Here is a 19,415-nt window from a genome sequence, read left to right as displayed (position 1 = left end):
CTCAAAAAGATATATCAGTGCCGGAGTTTTAAGATTTTAATTAACTTTCAGTAGGATGCATAATAGAAAACGAGATCAAAACCATTTTCTATAAAAATAAAAGATCAAATCACAATTTATATTAACACATCTTTCAAGAGAGTCGGGGAAAGCAAGAATGGAAAAATAATCCATACACCTTATTACTTGGGATTTTAAATACATTTTAGTAATGCAAAGTGTCACACTGTGTCGAACCACAACACATTGTTCACACAAAGCAGCTCTGCACATAACAATAACCCGGCTGTGTTTAATAATCAGAATGAAACTGCCTCAGTGCGCTTTGCGGACAGTCTTCACTGTGGAGTATTATGGCTGGAAAACAATAAGAGCTTTCCCTTTTCTTGGCACAGGATTATCTTTAGCTCATAAGCTTTACAAATAATAAGCATGTAGGAGTAACTCCACCTAACTTTAAAAATGTTTTTACTTGCACACAAATTCCTCTTTATTTGTATGGGGTATTTCATGATGTTTTATAAATAATGACAGATAAAAACAGCAGTTCAAGCAATTCAACCAAATCCTAGAACTTAATGGAACAAAAGAAAACAGCTTACAATGGACTTGCCACAGCGAATTCAAACTGCCTCCCTCAGTGATTCTCTGAAGACTCTCATCAAGTTGCACACTGTCTAAAACTAGCAGGCCTTTGGCTTCTCATCATCTCACAGAGAAAGTGAAAGAAAAATATCCAGAGGTCACATAGGATATGCAAAAACATGCACTCTCGCCCCAGAGTAACTGCTTTCATTCAGTCATGCTCGTGTCCACAGTGTATTACTAGCTCTTTCTCACACGCTGGTTCACCACCCCCCCCCCCCCAGTCTGTCAGGCTGAAGTGAAATGAAGGGGTCCACTCAGATGGTCTGGTATCCAGCATGGCTCCTTTTCCTTCCTATTAGATAAGCGATGAGGACGATCAGCACCAGGCCGGCCAGAGCTGCTCCGACGATGATGGGGATGAGCATCAGGTCCTGGTCCATCTGACACTCCTCCGCTGGAGACAAACAGGACAAGTTTGTGTCACATTGCAGAATTTTGGATCTATATATTATTATGGTTGACCACTTCTAGTGCCTTTTTTAAATATTGAAATGAAATGCAACTTGAATTGAGGGAGGGTGCTTGAGTCCTGCTCAATATTCAAATGGTTCTGGTTTTGTGATTTTTAGTGGTTGTTTCACCAGTTGGAAAAACGACCAGTGTGGATGAGCATAATGCAACAAAAAAAACGATTAGAAGAATAGCTTTACATTTTGTGGCATGTGGTAATTCACTGTCCTGCCAAGAGTTAGATGACAATACTACTTCAATGTCAGTACCTTAAATTGTCCCTAAAGTTGTGATTATAAGTGGTTACATGCTTTATTTATTTGTATTTTCACAGACATAACAAGTGGTTTTAATCTTCTCACCCAACTCTTATATTCTCACTGTAAGAAAGGAGTTTTCTGTTAAATATGCGTACTTCTTCCAACATGACTATGTTAACTGCAGTGGTCTGCGGTACATCTGTGAAATGGCACTTTGCAGAGGGCAACCTACTCCTAACAAACAACAAGGCCATCACCTCAGCAGGGATGGTTACACAAAGTATTTGTACCTGTATCAAAACTGGTCAGTGGTGACTTGAAATGGCTGGACCTGCAGTCTGAATGTGTTGAGAGAAAAGCTTGGCACCACAGCCAGAGTCTGCTCTGCGTTGCACATGTAGGAGCGTCCCAGGGTGCTGCGCAGGTAGTCCAGACTGCTGTTACTGGCAGAGATGAGAGCTGTGGAGAGGGAAAGATCAGTCATAGTTGAATTAAGCTAATCAGAGCCAAGACAAAAAGTCATGTTGCCTCTGACAAATGACGTACCAGTGGCATCAGCCATGTCAGCCAGCAGGGTTATTCCACTCAGGTGGTACTTTTTGCTTGTGGAGTTCTGAGGAAGCAATTTGAATTAAAGAAAATGTGTATCCACACACACTTAAATGAAAACACATTGACTATAGAGCAACGTGCACAACAGGCGCAGGAAGATCTTACCAGAGTAAAGGTGAAGTTGAGCGTGGTGATTTGCCCCTGTGTCAAAACCAAGGAAGCACTGCTGGCTTCACATGAGCCTGATGAAGTTGTCAGATTGGGAGTCAGGTTTAATAATTCCTGGACAGTCTGGAAAAGTAGACAAAGATACATTTAGTTTACTTGAAGGTTATTATACATAATAGACTGAAGGGGGGGAGGTTTCTAAACCTTTGCAAATAAAACCAAATGATGTGCACTAAAACTAAACATCGATTGCACCCCTAACAGCGCTGCCAAGCCCTTAATTCACAAAAATCAGCACTTCATACTCGATGCAGTTAAAGTGCTAGATTTGTTGCTGTCTCTACAAAAGTACGCACTCGGCATACATGGAAGTTAAATGTTGTTCTTATCAAAATATATAATAGGGGAGATACACCATTAAGGATGTAATAACCAGTAATCCGTTCTCAATCCTGGGCTAACATTATTTCCCCCTTTTCTATCACTTCATTGCATTCAGGAGCTTTAGATGGAAGTGGCTCTCTGGCTAAAACTGACAGGTGCGAATGATGCGCACTCCATTGTGCTCTCAGCGGCCATTCTTCATCAACTCGCCCCAGACAACATGTTTATTGTGTTGCTTGTGAAGCTAACTGTTACCTTATTCTGAGAACGAGAGAAATAGGTGAAGTTGAGCTGCAGTCCCATTTGGGCCATGAGACACAGAGTGCCGTTGCCGTTGTTCACAGAGTAGGTGCCTCGCTCAGGTGTTCCTGGGGGGGTGGGGATGGGGGTGGGGGCTGGAGCTGCGGTTGTTGTTGTTCCGGCAGTGGTAGGTGGAGCTGTAGTGCTGGTCGGATCTGCCATGCATATGCTTTCTGTGACGAAACAAATTATAAAGAAATGTGTAATCCACCATCAAGAAGCAGGTCAGAATAACCCACAATCCCTCCCAGTGGTACCTGTTGGACTCAGCTCGTTTCCTGGCATGTACGCCTCCAGCCTCATGTCAGAGAAAGTGACAGTCGCTCCACCTAATGCAAAAGTGGAGGGGCTCACACAGTGGTAGGTGGTGTTGAGCGTCGCCGAGATCCCAACTGAAGCTGACACCACAGTGATTACACCTGGGACAAAATCAAACATAAAAAATCAATATGGTGCCTGAGGGGTATAACTGCATATGTTGTTTTAATGTAAATTCACTAGGAGCTTTACAATGTGTATAAACTTGCTAGTTGCAGAAAATATAAGCACACTCTTTTACTCATTTTCTTCACTTACTTCATATATTAAAATATGGTGTGAATTTTATTGTCAATACAAGGATCGCGTACATTTTACCACACCACACAAACTGCACTGCGCTGGACATTTTGTTGACATGTTTTTCTCACCTGAGCTGTTGGCATCAGGAAAGGTAGAAGTGTCGCTGAGGTTGTACTGCAGCGTCAGGTTAGCCACACTGTACAGGCTCCCATTGGTCGAAAAGCTCAGCCCGAGCGCGTGGCCGGGCCCGAACACGGCCACCAGCCACGGGGAGCTTTCCTCTGTGCCACAGGAGCTGCTGGCTGTATCCACCGTGGTAGAGTCGGGAAGAGGGAACTGCAAGGTTCTCTGAGGAAAGAGAACCCAAGTTTACAATCAGATACATATCAAGGTAATCAATATTAAAGCTTTGGGAAATGATTATACTGTGTTCACTGTACGTACTGTGCTGCTGGAGGTGTTGTATGTGACGGAGAAGGATGCAGAGAGCTCAGCCTTAATGCAGGTGGAGTTCCCTTCCTTCACTTCAAGGGTAACAGCCTGAATGCAACCTTTGGAGGAGAACAGGGAGGCCAACAGTAACGATTAGGCATACAGAAGACACAGTTTAATTCATACCTGGGCATGTTTTCGTAAAAATGCATAAGGACACGAGTCTTCAATGTCTTAAACCACATGTGTCAAACTCAAGGCCCGGGGGCCAAATCAGGCCCTTGGTGGATTTAATTTCAGCCCGCAGGATAATTTTGAATTACTATTAGATCTGGCCCGCCGGTATATTGCACGCACACCTTCACTCAATCCTGAGGGTCTCCTCAGCTCAGAGCCTGACCCCAAACATTGATGAACTTGCACCCAAGATGAGATGCCAAGTATCTGGCTTGAACTAGCATCACGGAGTAGCAAACTGAGTTTCAATGTTTCCTTCTGTACTTTTTTTCTTGCGACAACAGGGCATGTTTGGTTTGTTCTTTGAGGGAAATTGCTTTTTTGAAGCTGTTGTTGGCCTGTGGAGAAATGTAATCATAAGAAATGACTCCGTAAAAGCTGCAGATAGAGCCATAAGAAATGAATGCAACTGATTATTTAATGTTTAATGTTGTTTAGGCAATAATTTAAGCTTTGTTAGTTCCAGGTTTAATATGTGCAATAAGTTCATTTCAATAAGTTTTGCAATAAACATTGAACCAGTCCGGCCCTCGACTAGTACCCATTTTTTAATTTTGGCCCACTGTGTATTTGAGTTTGACACCCCTGTCTTAAACAGTAGACAAAAACAGACAAAATCCTCTTAATTGGGGGTAGCATTTCTCAATGCTACCCCCAATTAAGAGCAACAGAACAAACACAAACACTTTGACAAATGTCAAAAGGTCAATAATAGGCTTGATTACCGAACGCTTGTGCATCTCTTGGGCTATAACATTGGAAATATGGGTCGCTTTGCCCTCGACCCAGTGGTACGGCACATCTGGATGTAACCATGGAATGTGTATTCTACATACTAAAGAAAATACTTATTTTCAGCTGTCTTTCTACTTTATTCTGGAGAAATATACAACTTAGTGATACGACTCGAGTGTCAGATTTTCGTTAAACTACAAACATGCCACAATGATAAACAATATGTATAGATTTTTTATTTTGCAAACCACAAATTATTAATCCACAATGTGACCTGAATTGTATTTATTATCTGGATTTATATTTGACTTGCCTGGTTGGATTAAGGCTAAAGAATAAGTACAAATGATGGCAATGACGATTATTACAACATAACCAGTGTTACATGGTAGTTCCCACAGACACCATCAGAGGTCAGCAGACAAGTAACATGAGAGAGAGAGAGAGAGAGCGAGAGAGAGAGAGAGAGAGAGAGAGAGAGAGAGATAAGAGATAGAGAGAGTATAAGATATAGCTAGATCTAGATATAGATAAGATCTATATATATCAGATCAGATCTATCTATAGCAGATATATAGAATCGAGAGAGAGAGATAGAGACGTATATATATCTCTAGATAGAGAGAGAGATGATATAATAGAAGAGATATACACACACACACACACCAGCACACACACACACACACACACACACTACACACACTCACACACTACACACAACACACACACACACACACACACACACCCACACACTACACACACACACACTCATACACACTACACACACTACACACACACACACACACACCACACACCACCACACACACAAAACACACACACACACACCACATAAAAACACACACACACACACCACATAAAAACACACACCACACAAACATATCTACTTTCAACATTTTTACTTAACCTGATTCATTTTATTGCCGTCAGGCTTTGGAATCGGCCAACTCACTGTTACGTGTTAATGGGTGTGTGATGGTGGCTGGGATTCTCAAACATGTTGTTACAACACAATACACTAGTTTCCCAATTTTCAGACTTCCCAGAATGTCTAGCGAGAAGTGAAGGCAGTTTGTGGCTGATGTATGACTGCTTGTGGTTCACTTTTGAACAGCGCATGTTCTTTTATTTTAGTAATTGTGCTGAACAATATTTTTGTAATTGTATGCCACTGATGTAATGATAATATAATAGTATTATATTGCATGAATAGCCTTTCAAAGTGAATTTATTTTTATTGAATAACAATTTATTTTTTTATAAATTGAGAAGAAAAAAAAGGGTAAAACCAGACAACCAGAACAATAAATAAAATGGATCCTCTGGCTTAATCTACAAAAATTGCACTCAGTAAACATTAACAATTGTATCTATAATTTAAAAAATTATCGTGACAGGCCTACAGGAGATAGATCTATTGGAATATGTCTTGTAGGCCATAAGTTCAATAAATCTATCTCACTACTCACTTATTACTGAGCGGACTGACTGAGATCTATTTTTTACACATTTTATTTATCTCATATCCTTTCCCTCACTTCCTTTTAACATGAGCTTTTCCAAATGTATTGATCACTATGGTAAAAGCCTGTGCTTCAGTCCTGTGTGGTTTTCTGTAAATCACACACTCCCTCTGCTGCTACTTTGCTGAAACTTGACCCCGATGTCACCCCTCTGTTCACCCTGTAAACACACAGCAATGGGTTTACACAACACTGCAATCTGATCTTGAGGTGAGAGCGGCTGCGTGTTCAAAGTATCAAGCTGCAGAGAGCAGCAATAGACAGTCGGCGTGGAGAGGATAACAAAACAGAAAGTGACTTCACTCTGCTGCTTGTATCGAAGAAATGCTGCGTCAGGAGGACTGAACTCTAAGGTCACCAGGGGCTGTGGAAAAATCTAAACGGAATGCCCAACTACAGTTATCCAATGGTCAGTTTTTGAGTATTACAATACTCAATACTGCAACTACTCAACAACTTCACTGGCCTGTTTTCATGTGTCAGCATTGTGTTTGTGTGTGTGTGTGTGTGTGTGTGTGTGTGTGTGTGTGTGTGTGTGTGTGTGTGTGTGTGTGTGTGTGTGTGTGTCAGGCCAATTAAAAGGTCATAAACCAACACTGTCAGTAGGCCTCTGCTGGGCTGTGTGTGCAACACAAAGCCATATAGCGGTCATGTGAAGCTCTCAAATGGCACAACAAAGAGGCCAGCCTGCTGGTCCACAACATTAACAAAACCTGGCTGATATATCAGAATCGAGTGAAATAAGTCCGGGGACTGTTTTGCCATTGCTACATGCGGAAAGATGACCTTTGGATTATTTTACAACAGGGAGCTACATGAAAATGTAAAGGGCAGTGGATCCATCAATCAGTTTTTGCCTGTGTCTTTTTTAACTGGTTACTTGCCGACACTATGAGGTCCCTTATTATATTATTCAGTTATTATATAATGAAGTCAAGCCATGAATGAATATAGAACATTTCTACATCCAATGCTGGTAGTTCAAGACTTTTTTCCTTGCCTCATTACTAGCCAACCTTATATATTATACACATATTACTAGCTATACCTGTTGCTACTACAACATACTGAGGATCATTTTTCTATTTAATTACATTGTCAATCATCATTCTTCTGAATTTCGTCAAGATAGTTTATTTTGTCAATTGTCAACTAATTTATCAAATATCGAAAGAATTGTCCAAAGTGACATCTTCAAATAGTTTTGGTATTTTTAAGTCACAAAAGAGTCAAATTATTCAAAAATGTTTTATATTATACACACATTTTTCTGCACAATGATAACTGTTAATGTTTATACTTTAAGTACATTTTTCGGATAATACTTTTGCACTATTACTTAAGTAAGCATTTGAATGCAGGACAGGAATGCAGGAAGTATTTTGACAATAATGTATTGGTACTTTTACTCAAATGCATCTGGATATTTCTTCCACCACTGTGTCTGACCATCAGTTCACACTTACATGTGTTATAATGAAAGACAAGGGGGAGGGGTCCCATGTTGAGAAGTTGTAACTAGAATTTGATCAATCGATACAAAAGTTTCCATCCATTCGATTAATCGACAGATGGAACGTTTAGCATTGAGCTTCATGTTGTCACTAACGGACACCACAACAGACCAAGGTTATGTTATGTTTTGTGACCTATACAACTCACCTAAAACCGCAAGCCAGGCGATGATAAGCGCGGCGGAAGAGTAATAGACTTTCATATTTTCCGGTCACAGTTCTCCTCTCTTTCTTTCCTGGCTAATAGATGGCGTCGAGCCCACAAAGGTGGTGTTGTGTCGGCGCTGCGGGCGCAGGTGGGTCTACGCAACGTACTGCACTTGACTTGACGGAGCGTTAGCTTAAAGCGAGGCGTCACTGTTGTTGTTGTTTGCGTGTATCTGCTGTCCAAAGATGCAGGAACCAGTTGTTTAGTAATCCTAAAGCACGTCCTGCTGGTATTCTCTCGGTAAACGCGTTTAGCTGTCGGTCATACAGCCACACAGACTGAATAAACCATGTCTCGTCATGTGAACTGGTAGCAGTAAGCGCCACCCACCCAGTCACGTGAGCCCCCCCCCTCTCCTCTTTCTTTCACGAGCTCTATCAAAGGCAGTCCTAATAAACTGTCTTCGGCTCCATTTACATGAATGTCACAAATGTAGTCCACAGAGTAACAGTGTAATGCATTGTTTACTATGTAACTGCGTTTGAAAATGTTTGCTGATAAACATGACTTATTAAGAAGTTACATAACTGTACATAATGACGAGTGGGTGTAAAGAGAAACATAATGAGACAAATAGTGCACTTCCAGGAATAATATTACACTTCTCCTTCCGGGAACTCACACAAGCTACATGTGCCAAGGCTACAAATAATTAAAAATGTAATAATGAGGGAGGAGGGAAACACCAAAACAATTTCAACATTTTACTTTGGTTTGTTTGCCTTCTCTTTCTGACACTTTTCAAACAAACGCATACCAAAGCATAACATTGTTAATGCAATAGCTGCCTGGTTAAAGGTATGGAAATGGGAAAGTACACTTTAGCATGCCATGTAAAATATTAGCTATATTACACATCCTGTATCATCTGAAGAACAACGTCAAGATTGCAATATAGGAAGTCAGCATGTGAGTCCAGACAGACCCTGTGCAGGCTGCATGTGTTGTGGTGGGAAGTCAGCTGACACCATCATCAATTCACGAGGGTGTGCAAACCCTAGAAGGAACGCAGAGGCTGCTTTAATGCTGCTGCACAAGACTTATCAGGGCCCTGCTAAAATCTCCCTGCATAGTTCAACTTGTGTTTTAACTAAATACGTGACATTTTCTTGTTTTATTAAGACTAGAATGTCAGACAACAATTTGTCATTGATGTAATATCTATTTCTAAGTGATATATACAAAGATGTACATTCCCTGCCGTGATAGTGAAAGTATTAAGAAATATGCTTTCATTTCCATCTTCCCTTAACTTAGATATTAAAATCCAGAATGGCTAGTTTATCGGAAAAGTAAAACCCAATAATAACTCAAAACTGATTGGAAAGAGAACGGACAACTTACTTTTTGTATGATTTAGGGAGTGATACGAGGCGGGAAAAGGACATTATAGTGTTTAAATGACTTCTGATCTAAGTAATGTCAATGTTTTGATACTTAAACTGCAAACCTCAATGATGCCTACAAGACAAGATTCTTGATACATTAAAGCCCATCTGCTCTGATCCCATTGAAAATTGTTTTGTTTTAATCAAGATTCACCATTTGATGAAATCATATTGGACTGAATGAGTTGCACACTGTTCGCACACTGAGCTATGTAGCATGATCAAGCTGAAAAGAGGCAAGATGGAAGACATGTATTCAAATAAAGAAAATATCAACACTACTACTAGCTATTTATCTACAAATTATGAATTGAATCATTAAATATCCATTTATTCAGGTTCACTTTTTCTCACTCTTACACGTAATACAATCTGATCTACAAAAACGTCAGCACATGACATTTGGACATTTTGGTCAGAACATAGAAGATACCCAAAGAAATACCCAAGTGGCCTGCCTGCATGTTGTTTAGCTTCTGAGCAATAAACCCTCCCCTCATACCAAAACACGTCTGACCCATTTCCTCTTCTTAAGTCTTTTTTTGTCCTTAACAGCTGTTTCTCTGCCATACCAACCAACCAACCAACCAGGTTTACACTCAGCAGTTTACGCAGCCATTCCCAAGGGGAACGCCTTGAACAAAAAAAACAATATAAACTTAAAACTCAAGACAAACCAACTATAGTAGAAAATAAGTGATTTTAGAACAGCGTGATGGAGAGGGGGAAACAAATCAAAATCCTGGGAGGGAAAAAATGAAACAAAAACAGAGGAAAGTGCTAATCATTTTCAGTTGAGTTTTGCATTAGCAGATTTGTAAGTCACATAAACCAACCATCAACAACCCGGGCCACTCCCCCAGTCCCGAGTCACTAAAGGTAACGCAGAGTGGGAACGGTACAGCCAAGTGTCTCTCGTCTCTCTGGAGCTCTGTGTGATCGGGACGATGCGTCCAGGATCCTGGATGGAGGGGAAGATGGGCACCAGAGGAGAGTCGGGTGGCTGGAGGGCCGTTATGCTGTGTTTAGGGGGGCCAGCTGTACGCTTGCTCTGAGGAAAGCATGGCAGTAACAGCTGTATCCCTTCAGGCAACATAGTGGTACTGGTTAGGAGTCTCCTTGTCACGCTCCATGTAGTCTCTGTCTATGAGCGACTCGATCCGCTTCTTCAGATCGCCCGGCTGCAGACAGGAAAGAAAGTCAATTATGAGCTTCGTTCGTTCGTTCGTTCGTTCGTTCGTTCGTTCGTTCGTTCGTTCGTTCGTTCGTTCGTTCGTTCGTTCGTTCGTTCGTGTGTATGTGTGTGAATAAAAAATATCTAGAAAGGTAACAGTTAAATTACTTAATGATTGTACCATGGATTTGACTTACAATGAGTTATAATGTGCTTAAATAAATGTCAAATTTAAGTTAAATACAAATATTCATAATATAAAATATTTTAGAATGAGTAACAAGGCACAAGTATCATAGTACTTTCAAAAGGGCTGGTCCCATTTGTATAGCAATAGTGTATTAGAGTGAAAGAAACATTAAATCTATGCAAAACACAAAACGTTGTCAATATGTATTTTTAATTCACCTTTAAATATAATTAAACCATGCTATAAGCAGGTAATAATGCATTCTAAGTGTTTTCATACTACATTCTAGAAATGGACATTAAATCAGTTATCAATTCAAAGAATAAGAAGAAGCTTAGGATTGTTCACCTTTACGGGGAACTTGAGCTGGTTGTAGAGCTCTGACACCAGGAGGTTGTGACTGAGGGTCTTCCTCATCTTCATGATACGCACCACAGCTGCATCGATCTGATACTGCCTGTCTTGAAAGACGCGCTCTGTGGTGCTTACCTGCTCCTCTACCTGTAAGAACAATGTGTAAATATGGATTAAACCATCCTTCTGCATAGAAAAACATACATTGCAAGAACAGCGTCAAGCTTTCTTTGCTACTAACATCCATATGTCAAAACATCAAAAGAAAGAACGATTTTTTTACCGTTTCCTTCATCTGGATCTGGTTGATCTTGATGCGGAACAGTTTATGTTTGAAATCATTGTTGAAATTGAAGCGGTCTCCGTCCTCCACGTCCTTCCCTCGAGGGTTCTTGTTGAGGACGCGAGCCTTTCCGCAAGCCAGGGACTGCAGCGTCCGCCTGAGCTCTCCCTCCTCTGTGCAGGACAAGAGACAGTCTGTGACACCCAGGCCCCTCTCACACAATAGAATAGTTGTACTACATGTTTGAAGACGTGTTTAACCTATGCCTGTGGCAGTGCGGATCTCATCCACGCTGAATTCCTCTCCCTCATTGAACATCAGCAGCACCAGCGTCTGGAACAGCGACACCTGCAGCTCTTTCTTCCCCTGTGGCAAAAAGGAATGATTGTAAGTGTGAATCAGAGGGTTTCCCAAGCCTTTTCGTCTTTTCTCTATCAGTGTGCATTATGCCCTTACCTCCTTAAACTCTGCCTTTAGTACAGCGTGGCCTAGTGTGGGCTGCCACTGCAGCTTCCTCCCACTGTGCTTCCCCAGGTAGAACAACTTGAACACCTCCTGGAGTTTCACCATCTACACAAACACAAAGAGACAGTCTGTTAGGGATCGGCTGATGACTCTGCTAAGTTAAGAGATCATCAGTATGAAGACACAATAAACTCTGTGAAACCAGATTTCATGTTGTTTACAACTATTATTCTGAATATGACAATATTCAGAATTTTGTATGGGTTTTATATACAGCATATAATGTAATGTTATGAATTAGGCATTCAAATTAAGCATTTTTTGGTTAAGACAAGATGGATATGCTTAAAACTTAGAAAATAAGTGGTGAGTATTTCCATTAGCCATGTAAGCAGCTTAGCAGGAATATTTTTAGGAGAATGTGGGCTAAACTGATTATTTTGTGCATGAAAATGAATAGTGTTTCCCAAATAACTACTTTAAATCATCACACTAAAATAGAACAAATGAAAGGCTAAATATTGTTTAAACAAATAGTCTGATGCTCAAACTGTAGTTCACAAACAAAATAGAAAACTGCTTCCCTAGATGCTTCAGTGTTTTTTGTCAGACTTAGCACAGAGTGCACATTAAGGAACCCAAACAAAGACGTGCGTACCTCTGGGGGCAAGTGGACCTCCATGGGTATGTATGAAGGCCAGTAGCCCATAGTGAGGATGTTCACAGTGAGTTCAATGTTGCTCGGCTCGCTCTGGTTCTGCATATGCTGAGCAGAAGAATCATAGATTTTATAATAGTGCATGTAAAAACGCATTTAATGACACTCAGAATGCATACAGATACTGAAATACGGCATCAATATTTGTATTCTGTTAATATTGGTATTTATGTGGAGTACCTGTTTGAACTGGATCATGATGTCTTTGGACAGTTCCATGTCCTTGAACATCCCCTCCAGCTTGCTGGTGAAGGCTGCTCCGCACTCTGGAGGAAGTCAAAACCACAAAACATTGAATCATTCTCACACCTACACATGAGCGCTCGTCATGTTGACAATGATCATAGTGATAATGAAACTTCATGATCAGATAAAAGTCTAAAAATGTTGTTGCACCACAGCAGTGCCATTGAACAAACACAACATATGTAAGACAAAAATAACAAATACATATATTTAAAATGTTTATCATCATAGCAGACAATACATTCAAGACCCTTCAGCCGACATCTGATCTTGGATTAAACTGTCTATCTAATTTTAGTATAACCATGCATCTCCAATAATGTGATGGTATCCGTTTTTATTTGCCGTTCAGGACATGATTGGACTTCAATACAGTGTTGTACACCAGCATTAATATCACGAGTCATAACGTTCCTCAAGGGATTGACCTACAATCTTTGAGCAGATTTTCATTTCATTTTTGACTTCAATGAGATAACAGACTATCCCAGAAAAGTATGAAACCATGCCATGAAGCCTAATAACTGGCAGGTAACCAACAGAACCATGCATTCAAATCATTATCTGTGTGCGGCGCTGCGGTGATAATCTGACATTATTTTCAGTTTGTCAGCTCTATTCCCAAGCTCTCTGGCACAGTGGTTGGTTTTTTGGCTGCAGTGGCTGCATGCTCTAAATGCCATGAAAGACACTCAACGGACAATCATTTTTTTTACTAATTCTGGAATTTATATTTAAGACAAAAGAACAGCTACTTCCTTGACTTTCGACTCACCATGTTTGAGCTTGGAGAGCATGGACTTTTCAGCGTCAACAGAAGCACTCTTTCCAACCAGCAGACGCTTGGCCAAGTCCTTCTTATAAAAAGCCTCAAACACATCTTTTCCTGGAGTAAAAGACAACACAGATAAAAAGCTCTCATCACAGTGTTAAACGCTTCATAGTGGTTGAGAGCAATATTTGTCTGAGACAGCCAGCATTGACGACGGAAGTGAAACTGACCGTGTATGAAACGGAAGATTATCATTATCTTATCCAGGATTCTCTCCAGCTCTTCCTCTGTAGCCTCTTTGTTCCCCGCTCTCAACTTAGAGTCCACATATTTAGCTGGATGGGAAGCAATGTATTATTACAGACAACTATTATTACAGGCTATAACTAAAGAAACCTAATTAAAAGGTATGTTTATGAGTAACAAGTGCCATGTCATTCATTTGCCTGACTCACCAATAAGTTCAGCGGGTTTGTTGGGCCTCTTGTTGATGAAGGTCTCGAAGGCCTCCTTCATGGCGTTGATGAATCCTTCATTCCGCACAAAGCAGTTCTGTGCAACGTTGTCCATCTTGTCTTTGAAGTCCAGCAGGTCTTGCACCATGTCCTTGTCTTTCTCTGGAGTGCAGACAATCTCTCCACCGAAGGACTGAGACCAGGGACAGATTCATCAATGTGCAAATGCATCTCTCAGACATAAAAAAGGCCATGTTTTTCTTGATAGTAATGCTTTGTGTTGTGTATCTGTGTGTATGAGGTATGTATGTTTACCTTAATGTAATCCCTCCAGAACTGCAGCAGTGTGGGGAGTCCGCCCTTCACCTTGCTGAAGAGCTGGTAGAGGAGGCACAGCTCAGTCACACGATTCCCATCCAACATGGTGCTCAGTCCTGGAATAAAACAAATTACACTATTATTGCATATTATGTTATGTCCATATGGAAAATGTTACAGCATTTTAGCAATTTCACATTAACAACACTTAATTCACAGATTTCAAAAGGGATGGATGTGTAAGTACAGGAACGCAGACGTACCTTTTTGTAGCATTGCAGTCATGTGTTCTCCTAAAAGTTGTTTCTCAACACAGCTAATAAGTGGTTTCCTGCAAGATACGTGGGAAAAAGAGAGAACATGTATCAAAAAGATATAATAAACACATACATGAAAGGTTTGTCCATTTATTCATTCAATAAAATGACATTTTAGCATAGCAAGTTTTCCAGGTTAAGTTTCTTAACTATTTGTGGACTTAAGAATAATAAACAAAGCTGTAACCTCTGAATAGTGTGGATTTTACCATTATTAGACAATTAGAGCTATACACATGCTTTACTAATGTGGGTTATTAAAAATCAAACAAACGGAAGATAGTAAAAAGAATGACAAAGAAGATGTTAAGGGAATTTAACATAGGGCTCTGTACTAGAAATGTAAGCAAACACCTGACACTATAATGAACCATTTGTCTACAAAAAGTACATTTAAAAACACCAGGCTCTTAATGGTATTGTATTATAGGTTTACCCTGTGTTAATGTTTGGGAAGAAATTATAATGAATGGTTATTTATGTTCTCTTTACTTGTTTCTCTTGGTATGCACATGCGTTGTTGTTTTTTATTAAAAAGTGTTAATTATGGAATTTAGATTTTAGAGAGTTAAACATTTAAAAACAAATTACTGAGTGCTCTGGTCGAGGTAGCTCATGATTCGATCGTTCTCCTCCTCCAGCCGACGAGCCACGTGGTGCAGGTACTCCGGCACCTGGACACATAAACATGAAGATTCAGAGCAGTTGCATGTGATGGCATCAAGTGTGTGACGGATTAGTGATCAATACATCAAATATCCATGAATCCTCCCACTCACATCTCTCTGCTGCATCAGCCGCTGTCCCTCTGCAGCGTACAGACGATTGGTCTCGATCAAAAACCTCTCCTCAAAGGAATCTTTGTAAACCTGAACAAAAAATAGAAAGTTTCTGGGTGTAAAAACAATGACATAAACTCAAGTCAACTAGTTTGTTAGTAATAAACCAGGGGCTTAGGTACCTGCAGGTCTGACAGCATGCCCAGCAGACTCCTGATCAGACTCCGGTCGACTGTCTCTCCGTTCCGCTCCAGTTCTATCTGCTCCAAGATGCCGTCTACTGTCCGTTTCTGAACCCCGCTGTCACTCACAATGTGGGTACGAAACAGCTCCAACCCAGTGTCCCTGCATGGTATAAATAATAACATCAGCCTCCTAATACACCAGACAGACAGAATAAAGAAAATGTGTTTGCATAAACTGTAGCTTTACCAGATGGAGGGGAGTAGGGAGTTCTGAAGCACATAGGTACGATCCAGGAAGAGAAAGATACTTCGGATCATTATCTATAAAGAGAAAAACAACAAGAGTCTTAAAGGAAACTTTCTTAATCAAACAGGTTTGATATGCATGCTTGTCAAACATCACACTTACAGTTTGCCTGCAGTGATCCTGCCAGCAGCGATTCATTCGCTTCAGGAAGGAAAGGTTGTCCAAAGACTCTGTGAGCTCCATGTTAAGGAAAAACCTTCACACATGTTCAAAGTATCCTTTTGTTAGCAAGCATGAAATAAACCATTTATCTCACTTATTTGCTCAAAAAGATTTGGGGTTCAAGTTAGGTAAAAGTAATATTTTTACTCTTTACTGAACATTCTGTAGATCTTATTAGAGGGGGGCGGGGGGGAATCTATATTTTGGGGCCATAAATCAAGTCCACCTAAATACAGAGAATAAAAACAGTTATTTTTGCAAATGAAATACATGAAATATGATTACATTAATTAAAAGGTCCTGTAATTGCTTTGCCTATAACAGACAAACAGCCCTTTTGTTTAGGATTATAAAGCTGTCAAACTTGTTGTATGTTGACCTCTTGTGAGAAAAGACTGCAACAACACCTGAGGTGTAACAGGAGAGCCAAAACTTTCTAAATTAAGTTGAAAGCCATCTGTTAAATCTCATATACATGTACAAATAAAGCTACAAGTTTGTGATAAATATTAGCACTGCATTTTGGCTTAAATCGCTACAGTAAGTAAAGGCTGGTCCAACTGTCTTCTCTTATATGAATCATGGGCTGCTTGATCTGAAGAGGATTACTAAATGAACATTTCTGCAGCGCAGTATTCAACAGGGCTGAGAACAGGCCAAATGCAGTTTGATTTCCAAAGTTTTGAGATAAGATACTAACTGCCAGGAGAGACTCAGTGACACAATGCATCATGATTCGAAATGTTTTCACAGCTTCAACACATGGCTTGCGTTATGCGTCTGTTCACAAAAAAAGGATATTCTCTAAACTGTTTGATCTGGGCCTGCACATGATCTTCACACACTTGCCGTAGCTGCTTGTACAGCGTGGGGGAGACTTTATACGAACACAGGTTTTCTACCGCCTTCAAGAAAGAGAGACAAGGGAGAGAAACAAGAGCAGAAAAAAAAAGTTAATGTTTGTCACATTATTTCTTGATTTAAAGCTATTCTTGGTAATTTATTGCAAATTATGAGTACCACTTTTGATATGTAGAAATTGTAGTTGTAGCTACCTGATAGAGCTCCTCCAGATTGTACTTGATAGAGGTGCTGTTCTGGATGGCTCCCACTGCATCTCGTAGCTTCAGCCATGTATCCTCGGTGTAGTTCTCGGCTAATTTTGGCCTGTCTGTTGGAGAGAAAAAAGCAACAATGTTAATGAATACAACTTAGATATTGCCAAAGAAGATAAAAGGAAGCATATAATGAAAATAAAAAATATATTTGCATCTTAAAACATGGTTTCACGTGTTTAACCGAAACATGATAAGTTGCAGGTTTGTAAAACCACAAGCTTTTTTTTAAAAAATGTGTTTTTAATTGTCATTTTTGGGATAACGGACAATAAACCAAGGCCTACACCACATACTGTAGACCAGGTGAGAAAGTAAATACTTATTTTTAATGGCAAAAGGTACTGAAGTATAGTGCTTTATTTTGTGACTTGTTGTTTAATAAATAGTACATAAGTTGGATATACGTTGTTCAGTAGAAGTTTGCACATATGTTGTCCTAAAGAAATGCTTGGCTGCCTGTATTAAAAGTAACTGTTTGTTAGCTATAAAGCTCTGTCACAATTAGTAGTTGATAAACAAAAACAATATAATGGCATCCTATCACAAGTTGTCAAATGATTGCGGAAAATTACTATTTAATCTACCAATAGCAGCCAAAAGATGCACAGTCATTGTAACAGGTACATGTTTATGTATTTGTTATGTGGGTAAAAAAAAAGAGAAAGACAAAATAAAACGTCACATTATCAAAGTCTTATTTATTATATTATTTTTATTAATAACTGAATTAGTCTACTACACCCAATGCGTGCTCAAATCTGATGGGACAAACAGAAGTTGTGACGCCAAATAAATAAATGAATCGAACAAAAAATGACTAGGAGATGTTAGCATGTGTGGTTACAAAATCAAAGCCTATTAAAATCGGACATAAGATAAGATGGTACTTTACTGATCCCAATTTGGGACATTTTTGAAATTGCTCTAATCAGACCATTTTGGGTAAATGAAAACAATATGTACCCAACTTTTTTTGACAGCATCATCTAAAAGTTACACGCTCAGTATTATAAAATATATGAAGTGACGCTGTTAGGTAAAGAAGCTGAAAACGACCAGGGACAGTACCTTTGAAATTCTTGATCACTAATTTCTTTGAAGCGCCACTCTTGCTGGAGGCCACGGCGGAGCTCCGGGCCATCCCGTTGGTGTTGTGCTCCGTCAGGGCCGAGAAGCTGGCCCTCTTGTCCTGTCGGGTGTCCTCTGCCATTATCAGATTAGCGTGAGGGTTCAACGCTGTATGCTTATTTTCTTTCTTAGTTACTGTTTGATAGTCCAGTCGCCTGTTTATTACTCACTGTCACAGACTCTTTGTTGAACCAGTTGTCTTTGGTGGGCAGCCGAAGTGTATTTAAAACACATTTACAAACACACACACACTGACTAACGTGAATCAATCAGAAAAAAAGCCCATAACTACCGTAGGTGAAGTAAACAGATATCTAATGTTAGCTAACAGTGTGTTATCTGAAACTGCAGCACACTTTAGCTACCAGCTACCGTCTTCTTCTAAACACTTCAGCTTGTTTTCCGGATAACGTTAGTCCATGCCAGTGCTGCCTACTTACAGAGGTATATCACTGCGCCGGTAAAGAAACAAGGAAAAACGACAGAGTTAGCGTTGATGTAACAGACCCATATTTTTAGTGGCTTTCTTTACCCACATAGCGTTAGCTAGCTAGCACAACAAAATGGCTTTTCTCAGACAGTTCAGTTGGACAGGTGCATCCTGGGTGAAAAGCGGCCGAGGTGCGTTCAGTGACAGTTTGACCTTTCACTGTCATTTTCTTTCTTCCAGTTTGTTGGAGAGCTCAAACATTAAAAACATCAAAATTAATTTATACCGAGCAATAAAGAGTATTTGAGGTAAAGTTACTCAAGTCACAGTATTATTATTATTGTTGTTACATATTTAATATGATTAAGTTTCATAAATATTTCTTCGATTTATCACTGATTACATTGAATTGACAGACCGAAGAATCATGCAAAAATCTCAACTTTAAGCTTATGTTTACAGATGTGATTAAACATGAAACAATTATTAATATAGTTGACCATTTATTTTCTATCGATTGATATAATATGATTTATGGACTACTTGTTTTATTTCTTACATAGGCCTGATTAATATTACTGGAAAATGTGTAGTGATGAATCAATATGTACATTGACATTTTACATTTCAATAGTT

The 19,415-nt window shown here is 39.8% G+C and overlaps 2 protein-coding genes across 3 annotated transcripts; both read right to left on the bottom strand.

Moving 5' to 3' along the window:
• Positions 1-22: 22 nt before the first annotated feature.
• lamp1a (lysosomal associated membrane protein 1a) lies at positions 23-8,313 on the bottom strand. 2 transcript variants are annotated; one of them, XM_034116431.1, is made up of 9 exons: positions 7,931-8,313; positions 3,768-3,874; positions 3,452-3,671; positions 3,020-3,181; positions 2,718-2,935; positions 2,076-2,201; positions 1,905-1,971; positions 1,657-1,817; positions 23-1,049 (listed from the first exon to the last, which is right to left on the bottom strand). In XM_034116431.1, the coding sequence occupies exons 1-9, from the start codon at positions 7,983-7,985 to the stop codon at positions 903-905; spliced, it is 1,263 nt and encodes a 420-aa protein (XP_033972322.1). In that variant the 5' UTR covers positions 7,986-8,313; the 3' UTR covers positions 23-902. The 2 variants fall into 2 exon arrangements, with proteins under 2 accessions (XP_033972322.1, XP_033972321.1); XM_034116430.1 differs by having other exon boundaries at positions 23-1,042; positions 1,649-1,817; positions 7,931-8,310.
• A 1,379-nt stretch (positions 8,314-9,692) lies between these two features.
• cul4a (cullin 4A) lies at positions 9,693-18,936 on the bottom strand. The gene is made up of 20 exons (XM_034116553.1): positions 18,290-18,936; positions 17,159-17,274; positions 16,905-17,008; positions 16,044-16,113; positions 15,882-15,955; positions 15,632-15,794; positions 15,450-15,539; positions 15,262-15,344; positions 14,617-14,684; positions 14,351-14,469; positions 14,036-14,228; positions 13,811-13,915; positions 13,584-13,694; positions 12,743-12,828; positions 12,503-12,610; positions 11,836-11,949; positions 11,640-11,745; positions 11,380-11,552; positions 11,091-11,243; positions 9,693-10,559 (listed from the first exon to the last, which is right to left on the bottom strand). Exons 1-20 carry the CDS (start codon positions 18,429-18,431, stop codon positions 10,464-10,466), a joined length of 2,274 nt encoding a protein of 757 aa, XP_033972444.1. The 5' UTR covers positions 18,432-18,936; the 3' UTR covers positions 9,693-10,463.
• Positions 18,937-19,415: the final 479 nt, after the last annotated feature.

Source organism: Trematomus bernacchii, unplaced genomic scaffold (genome assembly GCF_902827165.1).
Source record: "Trematomus bernacchii unplaced genomic scaffold, fTreBer1.1, whole genome shotgun sequence".
In the NCBI taxonomy this organism is placed as follows: domain Eukaryota; kingdom Metazoa; phylum Chordata; class Actinopteri; order Perciformes; family Nototheniidae; genus Trematomus; species Trematomus bernacchii.
Note: the sequence above shows the minus strand (reverse complement) of the source record. Positions and strands in the feature narration are given on the sequence as shown.

Coding starts and splice junctions, on each gene's coding strand:
- cul4a (XM_034116553.1), bottom strand. CDS start 18,431: ATGGCAGAGGACACCCGACAGGACAAGAGGGCCAGCTTCTCGGCCCTG. Junction 11,244..11,379: donor AGATCCAGATGAAGGAAACG/GTAAAAAAATCG, acceptor TTGTTCTTACAG/GTAGAGGAGCAGGTAAGCAC. Junction 10,560..11,090: donor AGCTCAAGTTCCCCGTAAAG/GTGAACAATCCT, acceptor TCCTGTCTGCAG/CCGGGCGATCTGAAGAAGCG.
- lamp1a (XM_034116431.1), bottom strand. CDS start 7,985: ATGAAAGTCTATTACTCTTCCGCCGCGCTTATCATCGCCTGGCTTGCG. Junction 2,936..3,019: donor AAACGAGCTGAGTCCAACAG/GTACCACTGGGA, acceptor GTTTCGTCACAG/AAAGCATATGCATGGCAGAT. Junction 1,050..1,656: donor AAGTCACCACTGACCAGTTT/TGATACAGGTAC, acceptor TTGTCCTGTTTG/TCTCCAGCGGAGGAGTGTCA.